At 39.1% G+C, this 13,964-nt stretch overlaps 1 protein-coding gene across 4 annotated transcripts in view; it reads left to right on the top strand.

The window, feature by feature from the left end:
- Window positions 1–13,665, top strand: part of KIT (v-kit Hardy-Zuckerman 4 feline sarcoma viral oncogene homolog) — a 79,381-nt gene extending 65,716 nt beyond the window's left edge. For all 4 annotated transcript variants that reach the window (XM_008579152.1, XM_008579150.1, XM_008579151.1 and 1 more), the window contains exons 10-21: window positions 404–510; window positions 602–728; window positions 1,013–1,117; window positions 1,202–1,312; window positions 2,552–2,702; window positions 4,848–4,939; window positions 5,442–5,569; window positions 6,642–6,764; window positions 10,055–10,166; window positions 10,274–10,373; window positions 10,727–10,832; window positions 12,008–13,665. In XM_008579152.1, coding sequence (XP_008577374.1) covers window positions 404–510; window positions 602–728; window positions 1,013–1,117; window positions 1,202–1,312; window positions 2,552–2,702; window positions 4,848–4,939; window positions 5,442–5,569; window positions 6,642–6,764; window positions 10,055–10,166; window positions 10,274–10,373; window positions 10,727–10,832; window positions 12,008–12,136 — 1,391 coding nt within the window. In that variant the 3' untranslated portion in view covers window positions 12,137–13,665. The remainder of the gene's footprint in view (window positions 1–403; window positions 511–601; window positions 729–1,012; window positions 1,118–1,201; window positions 1,313–2,551; window positions 2,703–4,847; window positions 4,940–5,441; window positions 5,570–6,641; window positions 6,765–10,054; window positions 10,167–10,273; window positions 10,374–10,726; window positions 10,833–12,007) is intronic.
- Window positions 13,666–13,964: the final 299 nt, after the last annotated feature.

Here is a 13,964-nt window from a genome sequence, read left to right as displayed (position 1 = left end):
CATTCTATATTTGTAGAAAATTTGGAAAATAGAGGAAAGCATAAAGAAGAAAATATAAATCATCTATAAAGGAAGCTTCTTTGTAAAGTTGTCCAAGGCAGGAATTTGATTGAAATACGAAGTTCATTCTGATGTTGCTTTTCATTGAAAACAGCATAAAATTATTCTTGTCCTACAGAAATCTCAACTTTTCTTCCGAAGTAATACGCTTTAAAGTTATATTTTTAAAGATGTATTTAAATAGCAAGAGTAAGGTATAACCAAGGCATGGTTCTGAGACTCATAGCTTTGTGTCCTGCCACGGGCTGTAAGAAGGGAGGTGGGCCAGTTTGGGGATGCATGATTGTGGCAGAGATCCTTTCCTGCTAATAGTTTGTAATTCCATATTTCTCTTTCATTTTAGAACAAATCCATCCCCACACGCTCTTTACTCCTTTGCTGATTGGTTTCGTTGTCGTCGCTGGTATGATGTGCATCATTGTGATGATTCTGACCTACAAATATTTACAGGTAACCTTTTATTTGTTCTCTCCCCTGAGTGCTATAATGACTGAGACATTAATCATTAAAAGGTGATATATCTTTCCCTTTCTCCCTCCAGAAACCCATGTATGAAGTACAGTGGAAGGTTGTTGAGGAGATAAATGGAAACAATTATGTTTACATAGACCCAACCCAGCTTCCTTATGATCACAGATGGGAGTTTCCCAGAAACAGGCTGAGTTTTGGTCAGTATGAAACGGGGGCTTTCCATGTGTCCTTTTCATGTACACATAACAGTGACTTTAGGGAACCTGGATGGCTTCCTTTGTGTTATTCCACCTGAAACAATAAGTGTTTTCTGTGAAATTTTTACCACCTTTGATAGGTTTCGCAGAAAATAGTGTAGGGAAATGTCTCTAGACAAATTTATCTTTGTTAAGTCCTTTGTTGATTTTCAAATTACGCAAATGGTCGTCCTTCATTCCTACTCTCACCACTACCTCTCACCTTGTTTTCTTCCTTTATGCAGGGAAAACCTTGGGTGCTGGTGCTTTTGGGAAAGTGGTTGAGGCAACTGCATACGGCTTGATTAAGTCAGACGCGGCCATGACTGTCGCTGTGAAGATGCTCAAACGTAAGTCCCTGTAGGCTGCTGCATGCGCTCAATGGCAATTTGCCACATTTGTTTTTTGCTAAAATAAGATGTTTCTGATTTTAGCAAGTGCCCATTTAACGGAACGAGAAGCCCTAATGTCTGAACTCAAAGTCCTGAGTTACCTCGGTAATCATATGAATATTGTGAATCTTCTCGGAGCATGCACCATTGGAGGTAAAGCCATGTCCACATCGCCTTTTATAATGTGTCAAGTTATCAAAAGAGGAACACTTTAATATGATTTTGGCAGTGGTTGATTACTAACTGCTTGCAAGATTTTTACCCACATTATTTTTCTCTCTTGCTAGATTTTGTTTTTCTGTATTGTTAAGAATGTAGGTTTTGGCTTTATATCCTGGGGTGGAACAGCCCAGGACATATGCTAGTTGCTGTCATGTATGTTATTCAATAACATTAACCTCTTGAACATCTTGTCTTGACTAGAAGGCTTATTTTGTGAGTTTACATAGTGCCAGATTGTATTTAGTCACTAAAGGGTTAAAATCATTTGCATACCATAATTTAAAATAGGCCCCTAAGTCTACCACTTCTCAGATATACACCAAATGAGGCAAACATTTCACTTCTGTAAAAATGAATTTCCAATTCTGAAGCCTAAGTCGAGGTTCCCATCAAGGATGTCTGTGAACACATTTTGTTCTAAAGGAACAAAGATGTGTAAAATGAGCCGTTCCTCGAGATCTGGAGAGATCCACGGTAAAGTTGACAGCTCCTCGAGATCTGGAGAGATCCACGGTAAAGTTGACAGCTTTATATAATGTCTGAAAACAACCCCCATAAATGTTGCTTTACCACATCATGAATTGTTCATGAGAAAATTTCTACCCAAGCTAATTAGTTGCCTGTTACTTCAGAGCTTCAGTTTTAAGCATTCATGACACCAAAAAATACTTGGACTCATAGTGCTCAGAATCCAGGTCATTTCAGGTTTTCACCCACTTTCCAGTCTTGTCTCAGCTGGCTGTTCCATGTGGTTGGTTTTCCTACTATGCCACAATTTGTGCTCTTCATCATTTCCATGATAACATTACGGAGAGTACGTGAAGCCCTGCTGTAAACAGAAGTGAATCAAAGGATTCATGTAGGAAGCTTGATAATAGTAGAACCTTTGAAAGCAGTAACTTCTGTCTGTTAAAACCAGCAGTCACGCCTGGCCCCAAACACTAACATCACTTAGAAATTAAGGTAAAAACAGGCTTGCTTGTTTTATTTTACTGTATGTGATGCTCCTTTGTTGATAAGCAATGTTAATAGATAGGATTGTATTGGGACTAAGTAAGCTTATCCATTGAAGCCGAATGTTAATGGCCATGATACCCTTGGGTATTTATGCAGGAGGCAGACTTATCTGTATATATCAGCTCTTCCTAACCTTTTCTTATATGCTTGTAGGGCCCACCCTGGTCATTACAGAATATTGTTGCTATGGAGATCTTTTGAATTTTTTGAGAAGAAAACGTGATTCATTTATTTGCTCAAAGCAGGAAGATCACACAGAAGTAGCACTTTATAAGAACCTTCTGCATTCAAAGGAGTATTCCTGGTAGGACTGATTTACATAAATCGTCAGCTGTTGGCAGGCAGTTCGTGGGGTCATAAGGGTTTGCAATCAAGGTTGATTCTTTAAAAAATGAACTGAGGTACTCTGAGGTGCGAAATCAAAATTATTAAATCATTTAAATGTGATTAACAGTTTAGAAAGTTCAAGTAGTGTTTTTAAAAATTCAAGTTGTGTTAAACTTAGATTTTTGCTGATTTTTAAAAAATGCATCTTTAGGGTTCCCCCCACCCCCAAGCTTTAGTTCTATGCAACTGAATGAATTCTATACCTGTTTCTCTTATCGTGGTTTCGTACTTGCATGTATTTCCATACTGTTTAGCTTAGTGCTATATGCATCTTTATAGTGAGACACTATTTATAGAGAAAATGCTAAAGCCTGTCAAGTTGTCATAGTAAAGTCCTTTAAAACCTTTCGCAGACTGGCAAAGAGCTCTGAGCACATCTCCACATGTAGGCTTTTGCCACCTACCTCTGAATTATTTCTATATACCTTCCCCCCCCCCCTATCATCATGATGTAAAGAGGCATAACTACTCTAGCACGTTTTTAAAAAATTTTGGATCTTATTCTCATCTCTTTCATCATTGTTACCATTTTGAAATTAAATGATGTATAAAAAGCTTCAAGTTCTTAAGGAAAATTAGTTTGTTTTACAACTGGAGTAGAATTCTTCTCTGCCGTACCATATCTGTTCTTTCTTTCCAAATGCCATTAAGATCCACCACTTAAGAAGACTTCCTAGATTCACCCAGCCCAAGAGAAATTGTAGGTATCATACCCAATCCGCTATACTTTATATTGCTGCAGCTGTGTGGTGGATTTCTCCTCTCCTTTTTTATTCACTCGATGTCCCCTACATTTTGAGATGGCAAGACTTTGTCTTCTGAACTCCTAACACTAGGCCCTCGAGGAGACCTCAGTAAATTTTTTTTCTTCTCTGTCTTCTCCTCTCCTTTTTTATTCACTCGATGTCCCCTACATTTTGAGATGGCAAGACTTTGTCTCCTGAACTCCTAACACTAGGCCCTCGAGGAGACCTCAGTAAATTTTTTTTCTTCTCTGTCTTTTTTTTTTGGTGGCTGGCCAGTACAGGAATCAATCCCTGGACCTTGGTGTTATCAGAACCACACTCTAACCAGTTGAATTAACTGGCCAGCCCCTCAGTAAATATGATTGATGGGCAATTACCTCTTAAAGCCATTTTCTGTACCTCTGGCTAAAGTTTAAAATCCCAGGTAAAGATTGTACATATTTTTTAATCCTGTACACTTAAAGAAAGTAGTAAAATACTGTACAAACCATCTTTCATTAGTTTCTCCTGAGCATATGCTCTTTATATGAAGAAATGAGCTGTTCTGCCTTATTTTCTGAAACCTTGGCCATATATATATATATATTTTTTTTTTTTTTTTTTTTAAACTTTCTGAGATAATGGCTTAAATTGTTCAGTCCTGTGTGATGTTCTTTGTGGCTTTGGGATCCCATATGGGATTGGAACCACCAGCACATTCTGAAGGAGATTGTTGTCATGGTGTTTCTATGCTAATCAGAAGCAGGAAGTACTAGAAATCTTGAAGAATCTCCAGCCAAATGTTGCAGATTCAAGAGGTCCAGATGGTTCAGAAAATCATCCAAATTATTGGTGTTTATCTGAACCAGACTTGGTTTTTTTAAACCTTTTCCATCAGTTGCTACATGTTAACGATCTCTGCCTTCCCCGTAACACATCTCAGAATCTCGTCTTCTTTGTCTTCCTTTCATCTTATCTTTTGGGGCTAATTTAGAGAGTTTGAAGTAATATGGGGTAATATTTTGGCTCTGTTTCCCATTAAATCTACCATGTCAAGAGGTGGGGACATTTCTAACCTGAGTCCTCTCTGATTGAACACAAAGAGGACGTCTAATTCCCGGGGATTGAACTCTAATCTGATCCCCAGGAATATTAAAAACTCATGTATTACAGAACAAGATTTTCACTATTTGTTCAAACTTTGCATTACTTTTTTCAAATAAAATCAGTTATGTAACAAAGGGGGGTGGAGATAGAGCCCAGAGCCTGACTCATTCGTGCTCCCCTGTTTTCCACTTTATTCGGTAATGATTTGATGGATGTTTCATCTCTCCCAGCAGTGACAGTACGAATGAGTACATGGACATGAAACCTGGAGTTTCTTATGTTGTCCCAACCAAGGCAGACAAAAGGAGATCTGCGAGAATAGGTGGGTACCTATCAAACAACAAAATAACTTCATTTATGGAGGATATATCATACCACTGTGAAATATAATACCATTCCTGGTAGTGACCAGTTTTCCTTTACACCAGGGTCCAATGGCAGTGTCCACCACGGTCGTGGGCAGTTAAGGCTGCAAGTGGGTGCTTGGGGTCAGAGCATGTGATTTTGTATCTGAGCGTGCGTGCGTGCGTGCGTGTGTGTGTGTGTGTGGTGTGTGTGATTTTGTATCTGAGCATCTTTGTGTGTGTGTGTTTTGTATTAACCCACCATCCCTGTCCCTAAAGGATTTTGTAATGTAGCCCAGAGTTGCTGAATATTAATGCTCTGATTCAACACCTACCTTTCCTCAACACTGGGGAGGTGATTAGCCTGCAAGTACACATCCATTCATTCATTACCACCTTTGGTATTGTCGTTGTCACCGTCTTTTCTTTTCCTAACCTTTAAGGTTTTAATTGCTAAGAAAATTCTTCTCCTCCTGACAGGCTCATACATAGAAAGAGATGTGACTCCTGCCATCATGGAGGATGATGAATTGGCCCTAGACCTGGAAGACTTGCTGAGCTTTTCTTACCAGGTGGCAAAGGGTATGGCTTTCCTCGCCTCGAAGAACGTAAGTGGGGGTGATTCTTAGAAACATCAGAAGGATCTTTTTTTTTTTTTTTTCCTGAGAACAGAGCATTTTAGAGCCATAGTTAGAATGCAGTGTCATTTTGAAGTGTGGTAACCAAAAGCAGAGGAAATTTAGTTTCTTCATGTTCCAACTGCTGTCTCTTTGGAATTCCTGTTCTAATTTATAAGCTTTAAAGTGCAAGCCTGTCTAAATGAGCTTTCCATGAATATTCTTTTATGTGTAGTGAATTCACTTAAAATTTTTGGCTTTTACGATATAGGATATGCTCCTAGAAAATAGAGAAGATAATCATTTTATTAGCAAAAGCAGGGGGTACTTATAGTTGCCATGCTTGATGAAACATATCCTTGGGTTTTATTGACATTAGACCCCTAAAATTATATGTATGGCTTATGAAGTGTCAGGAAGTAAGTCAGAGAGAATAATAAGCATTTGGAAAAAGGATGGAAATGGGAAGAGAATCATGGAACCAAACAGTGAACATAGTCTCTGGAAGGGTGAGAGGAATTCTCTGGGAAATGGTACTAACCAAACAGAATGAGGTTACAGATCCTACCCTTAAGAGTCACTGGTGACATTTCTAAACAATTACCAAACTAAAAGGGGATATAGGATGGCTGAAATAAAGACCCTCTTCCTTGCATCCTTGGGAGACAACAAATTGAAGTTGCAAAGACATTTTAGAAACTCTCTGAAAGGACTTTCAAAGAGATGCATGCAAAATGAATTTTCAGTTTCAAAAATATTACACAACTATTTATAATGTATTTTCCTATGAATGCAAGCAGTCCTGAGAAGGAAAAGCATTTATTAGAAATGGTTTTGCAAGTGATTATAGTAATTAGGGCCTTGATAACGTGAAACACAAAATGTGAACATCATTCAAGGCATAATTTTGATTTTAATTTTTGGTGCACTGAATACTTTAAATGTAAAACAAAAAGTATTGGATTTTTATAATATAAGCAGCACTCTAGTATTAAAAATAGTTTTCACTCTTTAAAAGTTAAAATGAATTTAAATGGTTTTCTTTCCTCCCCCAACCTAATAGTGTATTCACAGAGACTTGGCAGCCAGAAATATCCTCCTTACTCGTGGTCGAATCACAAAGATTTGTGATTTTGGTCTAGCCAGAGACATCAAGAATGATTCTAATTATGTGGTTAAAGGAAACGTGAGTATCCATTGTCTGCTTCCCAATCCTGTAAAGGATTTTTAGTTTCAAGTTTTGATAAAAATTGTTTTCTATGATTTTCATAATGCAAGTCATACTTTGAGATATCATGCATGTTAGCAGTCAAATTAAGTATACTTCAGCAAAATTTGCATGGTATGCTGAACATTACTACAACTAACATTCAGTAATAGAATTCTTAATTCTAATTGTGTAATTATGGGGCATGTGAAGGAAACAGAAATAGCCTTAATTTTCATTATGGCCTGAGAATAGCAACAAATTTGATTTTGTTCAAGTGTAACAAATGTAGACCTGAAGGTCACAGCAGGAGAATTTGTTTTAAGATTGACATGCTGTGTGAAAAAGATTAAAATCCAAGATCATGTTCAGAGTTGGTTATGTAGAATGTTGGATCTTACAATCAGTAGAGAGCTCATAAGTAATGATAGGTTTGTAGAACATAGTGAATTTTTTGAGAGTGCTTTATTTCATTGCCAATTATCATTGTATTCTCTGGACAAACTCATGCCCTATAATGCAGCATCTTCACATTTTAAAAGTTGGAGAAACTATGGCACAGTATATTTTAGTGATTTTTATCTGAGGCTGAAACCAAGAGCCCATGGTTTCCAGAGCAGTATCCCATTAGTATGTAAAACTGCAGTGCCCTGTATTCTTCTATGCCTGTTTTCCTAGGCTCATTTCTACAGTCCAGATTTATTCCTCGAGGTGAATTTTTGTGTCCCTTATGATAATGTAATGTTTTCTCCTTCATCACTGTGGCATCTCTATTGGTAGGCTGTAATCAACTTGGTTTTGTAAAAGTCTTGCTGGGTTTGTCTCCTGACAAAAGCATGCATTTCTGAAAAGGCTCCCCCAAGGCTAGATATCATCATCAGGAGTGCTAATAAAACCAACTTGTCTTCATTCTGGTGCAATATTGGAAGGACTAAGGAAAAGTGGTTCATTCTCCAGGTCTCTGAACACTGACCAAAGGGCAAGAGGGAGAAGGTTGTAGCCACTGGACCTGGCCTTCCTGAGTTCTAATCTGCCTCCATCATTTGGTGGCTGTGTAATATTTGGCAAGAATTACCCAATACCTCTGAATCTTGGTTTTTCTCCTCTTGGGAATAATACTAGCACCTGCCTCATAAAGTTGTTGAGAGGATAAATGAGTTAATATATATAGTGCTTAGAACCGTCAGGCACATTCTTACTATTCTTTATAGATGTCTTCTTTGAAATCTAAATAATCATGATAGTGGTTATGTCATACTTCTTACTAGCTTGTTATTGGTTAGTGACTAGTTGGAATTGACAAGGACAGGTTAGGCCCCATCAGGCTTCCAGATTGTGGACTCCAGTTCTAGTCAGTTGAACTAACCAATTGCAGACATTGCTTTCACCAGGCTACTGGGTAAGGAGAATTTATGGAACAAGTTAAAAACAAGAAAACTCACCCATATCACTGCCCCCAAATTTATGTTGTAGTCATTTCAGATCTCCTTGGTGGATCGGGTTCTCTGAAGGTTCTTCCATTTTGCATGAGTTCTTAATCATTTTATGCCGTAGCCCCTTTCAGAGTCTGGTAAAGCCTATGGATACCTGTCAGAATACAATGTTAAATGCATAAAATAAAATACATAGGATTACCAAGAAAAGAAATTAAATTGAAATACAGTTATCAAAATTTTAGAAAGTAAATCTGAGATATGTCAGTACATGTGCTTTGCTATTACACAGAGTAACAGATTCTATCTGTGGTGCTAAAAACTAGTGGAAATGCAAAGTGGTGATGAATGTGAATATTATTTTAGGATATCTGTAAATAGCGTAATAGGATATAAAGATATCTGTGATTACTGTTGGTGACAGAATCACAAATACTGCTAGTATTACTATGGTTTCTTGCTTTCATTTGCGATTTAAGGAAATGTAAACTTTGTTCAGAAGTTAGTGAAAATAAGGATGTAATTTTTTCCCTTCCAAGTTCACAGGCCTCTGCAACTAAGACACCCATAGATCTCAGGTTAAGAGCCCTTATAGGGGCTTTTGCACAAAATCTGGGAGGGAATATTGGAAAGCTTTTTTTTTTTCTTTTAACTACTAAAATAACTTTAAGACTAGAAAAAAATTGCCTTCTCAGTTTTCAGTCCTAAATGGATTAAGAGAAGGATTGGTTTAGCTTTTTATGGTAGATTAAGATCTGGGAATCCAGAATGTCTTTAAGAGTCATGGTAAGTTTGGCTTGACTTTAGTGGAAAGAGTTCAGAATATGAAGTTTAGCTGTTGAATTTAAGCCCTGAATCTGCCACTTACACCTCAGAGTGATCATAATCACCATAAGCCATTACTATTTATTGAGCACTTGCCTATGTTGCATGGTTTTTTCAGATGTTAGTGAGTCAAGCATAAACATTTTTACCTACAGTATCTTATTTAACCCATATAACAACTCATGAAATTGGAAGTATTATTTTTGTTTTGCAGAAGATGACACTGAGGCTTATTTGCAGATATTTAAGTGACTTTCCCAATGTATTAGTGAGGGATAGTTTTGGCTGCATATGACACAGAACCCAAAATAAAAGTAAAAGAAGCCAAAGGATAGCAGGTCCATGGTTGGTACAGAGGTTCCATGAAGGCCTCAGGACCAATTCCTTCTACCTTTCCGTGTTTTGCCATTCCTGAGGGTAGCCCCCCCATCTTCGTGGTCCTCCATCCATCCATTCATCACATCCCAGGGGCAGGATGGAGGAAAGGACACTTGAGGAAAGAGGGGAGAGGGCACGTGCCAACTACGTTTTAAGTAGTTTTTCCTCAAGCTGCCATCTAACACGTACAGATTATTCACCAAAACTGAGTCGCATGGCTATAGCTGGCTGCAAAGGCTGTGAAATGTAGTCCTAATTGTGGGAGGCCATGTTTCTATTAAGGAAGAAGAGGGAAACATATTTGGTGACAACTAACAAATCTGCATCACTCAAGGCTAGTGGTGGAGCCAGGATTAAAATCTATGCCTGTCTGTCTCTGATGTCTGTACTCTTGATCACCATGCTATACTGACTCACTGTCCCCATCTTTAAAATGGGGATAATATAATTATGAGCCACATATTTCAGAGGTGGTTGGATCATCTGAGATCATACAGGTAAAAGGTGTTTCTGAGATGGTATCCAAATTCTCACCCCCACCTCTCAGCAGGAGCAACATCTACAGGTATATCTTCTGTTCACTTTTTTTTGAGCTTCTTAATTAACATGGTTGAATCTGTGCTTCCATGACAGGCTCGACTCCCTGTAAAGTGGATGGCACCTGAAAGCATTTTCAACTGTGTGTACACGTTTGAAAGTGACGTCTGGTCCTATGGGATTTTTCTGTGGGAGTTGTTCTCTTTAGGTAAAGTGATCCTTGTCAAAGACCCCTTCATTAGATTCAGAGTATCTTCTTGATGTTTTATTAGTTTCCTGCTTGTGATTAACACTGATTTGCAAACTGTGCCTCAGGAAGCAGCCCCTACCCTGGAATGCCGGTGGATTCCAAGTTCTACAAGATGATCAAGGAAGGCTTCCGAATGCTCAGCCCTGAGCATGCACCTGCTGAAATGTAAGGGCCAAGAAGTTTTTCCTTTAGATAATGTTTCCTCTTTTAATTTTCTTTTTGAAAATAGAAACCCAGGTGTTGAGGGTTTTCAGTAGCACAGTTAGACATGTCACTTGGTTCCTTTTTAGAACACCCCGGTCAGATGTCATTTCTGTATTTTCATAATCTCTTGTCACCAAAGATACAGAAAGTTTTGGCAACATTTCATACATACAGGGTTTTATTTTATGCATATGTCCTTACATATGTCCAGTTGCATAGCCCTGAAATTATTATTGAAGTTGTTGCGTGGCATACACCTGAAGACAGGTTAAGGGCATGAAGGAGTGATATAGTAAATGACTCTCATTTTGCAGGTATGACATAATGAAGACGTGCTGGGATGCTGATCCCCTAAAACGGCCAACATTCAAGCAGATCGTTCAGCTCATTGAGAAGCAAATTTCCGATAGCACCAGTCACGTGAGTACACTGTGGCCAGGCATAAGAATCCCCTTCTCCTGGTTCTAGGTGTGTCATCTTTCTTGGGCACTCTAAGCATGAGGACTAACCTCCCTTCCCCTCTATTCCTCTACTCCTTGGCTTAGGTTGTAAATTGGGTTTCAGATGAGGGCAGTAAAGCAATGGAAACCAATTCTTTCTGCCCAGCCCCCCTGTCCTGAGCCAAAGAAGGATGTGAGATGAGGCAGGGGGTGGGTGGAGAGCTTTGTGCTCAGAAGTGTAGAAGTAGAAGTTTCCATGAGAATTTACCATGTTTCCTCCCCCACCGCACCCCACCCCAAATGCTGGTCATGGGGTCGGTATATTCTCCCTCTCACATGTCAGGGCCATTCATCCTTTGGAGGGTTGGGGTGATGTGAGCTAGAATAAAAGCATAGAAAGGACAGCTTGTTACTGCAGGGAAATGAGCCTTCTGCTTAAACAAGCATAGCCAGAAAATGGCAGATCGCTGTCATGCCCACGAGCCATATATAATGAAGGGTTGTTTGAAGTTGGAAAAGCCCTCCCGGTGATTTGGAGAGGGGGAAATGAAGACTCAAATCCATTATTTCTTCTCCTGCTTTTAAGGAAGAATTAGTGATCCTTACTTTGACTCAGATTTTTTTAAGCTGCTTTTTTTCTGGTTGTGTGCTTGGAGCTCTCTCTCTTCTTCTCTAATAGCACACCATTGGTACTCTTTTGGGTTAAAGCTTGCTTTTCTGGGTGTCAAAGTATATTTCAAGTTAAACAGCATTTTCCACCCAAGTGCTTTGATTCTTAACAGGAGACCCCTGGGAGATCCATGGGTTTCCTCAGCAAATTACAGTGGCTATTGGGTTATAGTTGGCTACAGAGATTTATAAACCTTTTTCGTAGGTTAGATGGTTCTTGTTCCCAGACGTGTCCCACGGAAAGACTTGCACATGCTTTGCCACTACATCTTTTGTCAAGTGATGTCCTTGGGGAAAATGAGGGGAAAAACAAAGCTTGTATTTGTTTTGTCAATAGGATTTGGGTTTTGGCTGCAAAGTTCTTGTAAACCACCTCTCTTTATAGTTTTCACCAGTTATTTGCAATTTTGAAACTGTAAGCGTACCCTCTGTTGCTGTGTTCCTTGTTAGGGACTGGGGTATTGACTGTGCACTTGTTTTTCTCAGATTTACTCCAACTTAGCAAATTGCAGCCCCCACCAAGAGAACCCCGCGGTGGACCATTCTGTGCGGATCAATTCTGTCGGCAGCACCGCTTCCTCCTCCCAGCCACTGCTGGTGCATGAAGATGTCTGAGCAGAATGAGCATACGCGTCTGCCCTTCAGGAATGATCCCCATTCTTTTGGCTTCCATAATGGTTATTTTATTTTCCTTCGACTCGCATCCTACTCCAGGGTAGTAGTGGGCACCCCACTGTAATCCTGTCTTTATGAGCACACTTTAGTGGCCGATGATTTTTGTTATCGGCCACCATCCCATTGCAAAGGTTCGAACTGTATATATCCCCAATAGCAGAGTAGCACCCCTACTGTAGACAGAAAACAATTCTGATTTAGAGGAAGAGTGAGATGGGCTAGATGCCCAGAGTCCTTTCCAAGGCTTCTCCAATTCTGTTTGAAAACTGTGGTTGATAATTTATTTGAATAAATGGTAGTAGTCACATTTGGCCTTCAAAACGTTTCATAATGATGTAATGATGCAGCAAGATGAGAAGCTGAAGCCTCAGCCCTTTATATGGAAAATAGAACATTATTAGAACAAAGGACAGATGTATGAACAACTGGGCTTAAGAAATCTAGAATTTCATGCTGGGAATGAGATGTAGGTCTTAAAAAATACTCCCCAAGTATGAAAAAAGGCACTGCCTGGGCCACAGCACGAGCTTACATACTACTGACCTGTCTGGTTTTTAAATAGAATTTGCTATTAGGAGTTGAATTAGGAGAGAAGGCCTCCCCAACAAGCATCTGTATATATGCATCTATAAATTGTACACATTCATACATTTGAGAGGAAAACCCCACAAGGTTTAGTTTCTGTACACAACCCTGGTGTTATGTCTGCTGTCTGTAGGGATAAGTTAAGAGCCATATAAGTTTGAAGGAAAAAGTTAATACTTTTGTTGGTTTTTTAAAGAAAAACTGTAACTGCCAAGCACAGTCTTAACAAAATCTCCTCTTTTAGCTGATGAACTTGCTCATAGATTCTCTAGAACAAGCCTGCCAGCTTCAGAATAGCATTGTCCTCAATGGATTTGATGCTGTTCGAGAAAGTTAATGATTTACAGCATGAGAGTCCCACAGGAGTGAGAAAACAGTGCTGTCTTCCTTTGGATTCTTACATAGCAGGAAATAAAGTTTAGATTTAGCCTTTTTGACAGGCATGGCCTGGACATTGGGCCAGTATCTCTATAAGTGTGTATGTGTGTGTGCATATGTATGCCTGCAGACAAATATTTTGGGGAAGTGTTCTTGCCCTGAGTCCAAGAGGGTCCTTCAGTACCCGAGAAGTGACTTGGCTTTCATCATCAGTGTGCTCCTATTTCTCTCCACATAGCTGTCTAGAGTAGCTTACCAGAGCATACATAGAGGCACATAAGCAGTAGAGTGCTTAAGGAACTATTTATTTGCAATCCACCTGCACTTAAGGCACTCTGTTATTTATAGTTAACATACTGTACCCATTCCTTAGGCCGTATATAATGCTACTGTCCCACTAGAACGTATTTAAAGTCTACCCTTTAGGCTGTAGCCTGGATATTATTCTTGTAGTTCACCTTTTTTTCCTTCCCTTATTACTGCCCAATATAAGAGGTAAATACATACATGGCAAGGTTTCTGTGTTGTCTTACAAGATTCAGGTATGTTACCTTTACAGTTTCCCCCTCCTGCATCCTTTAGACTACATTAGAGAACTGTGGCCATGAATCTGGAAGTAACCATTTGCACTGGAGTTCTATGCTCTCGCACCTTTCCAAAGTTAACAGGTTTTGGGGTTGTGTTGTCACTTAAGAAATTGTCACTGTTTGCCATACTTTGAAAAATTCCTTTGTGTTTCTGTTGACTTTGATTATAGTAAAAGAAGTAGTTGTTAATTGTAGATGTCTAGGTACTTCAGGGGCAC

Source organism: Galeopterus variegatus, unplaced genomic scaffold (assembly GCF_000696425.1).
Source record: "Galeopterus variegatus unplaced genomic scaffold, G_variegatus-3.0.2 Scaffold1823, whole genome shotgun sequence".
Lineage (NCBI taxonomy): Eukaryota > Metazoa > Chordata > Mammalia > Dermoptera > Cynocephalidae > Galeopterus > Galeopterus variegatus.
The sequence above is the reverse complement of the archived record's forward strand: the minus strand, read 5'-3'. Positions and strand labels throughout refer to the sequence as shown.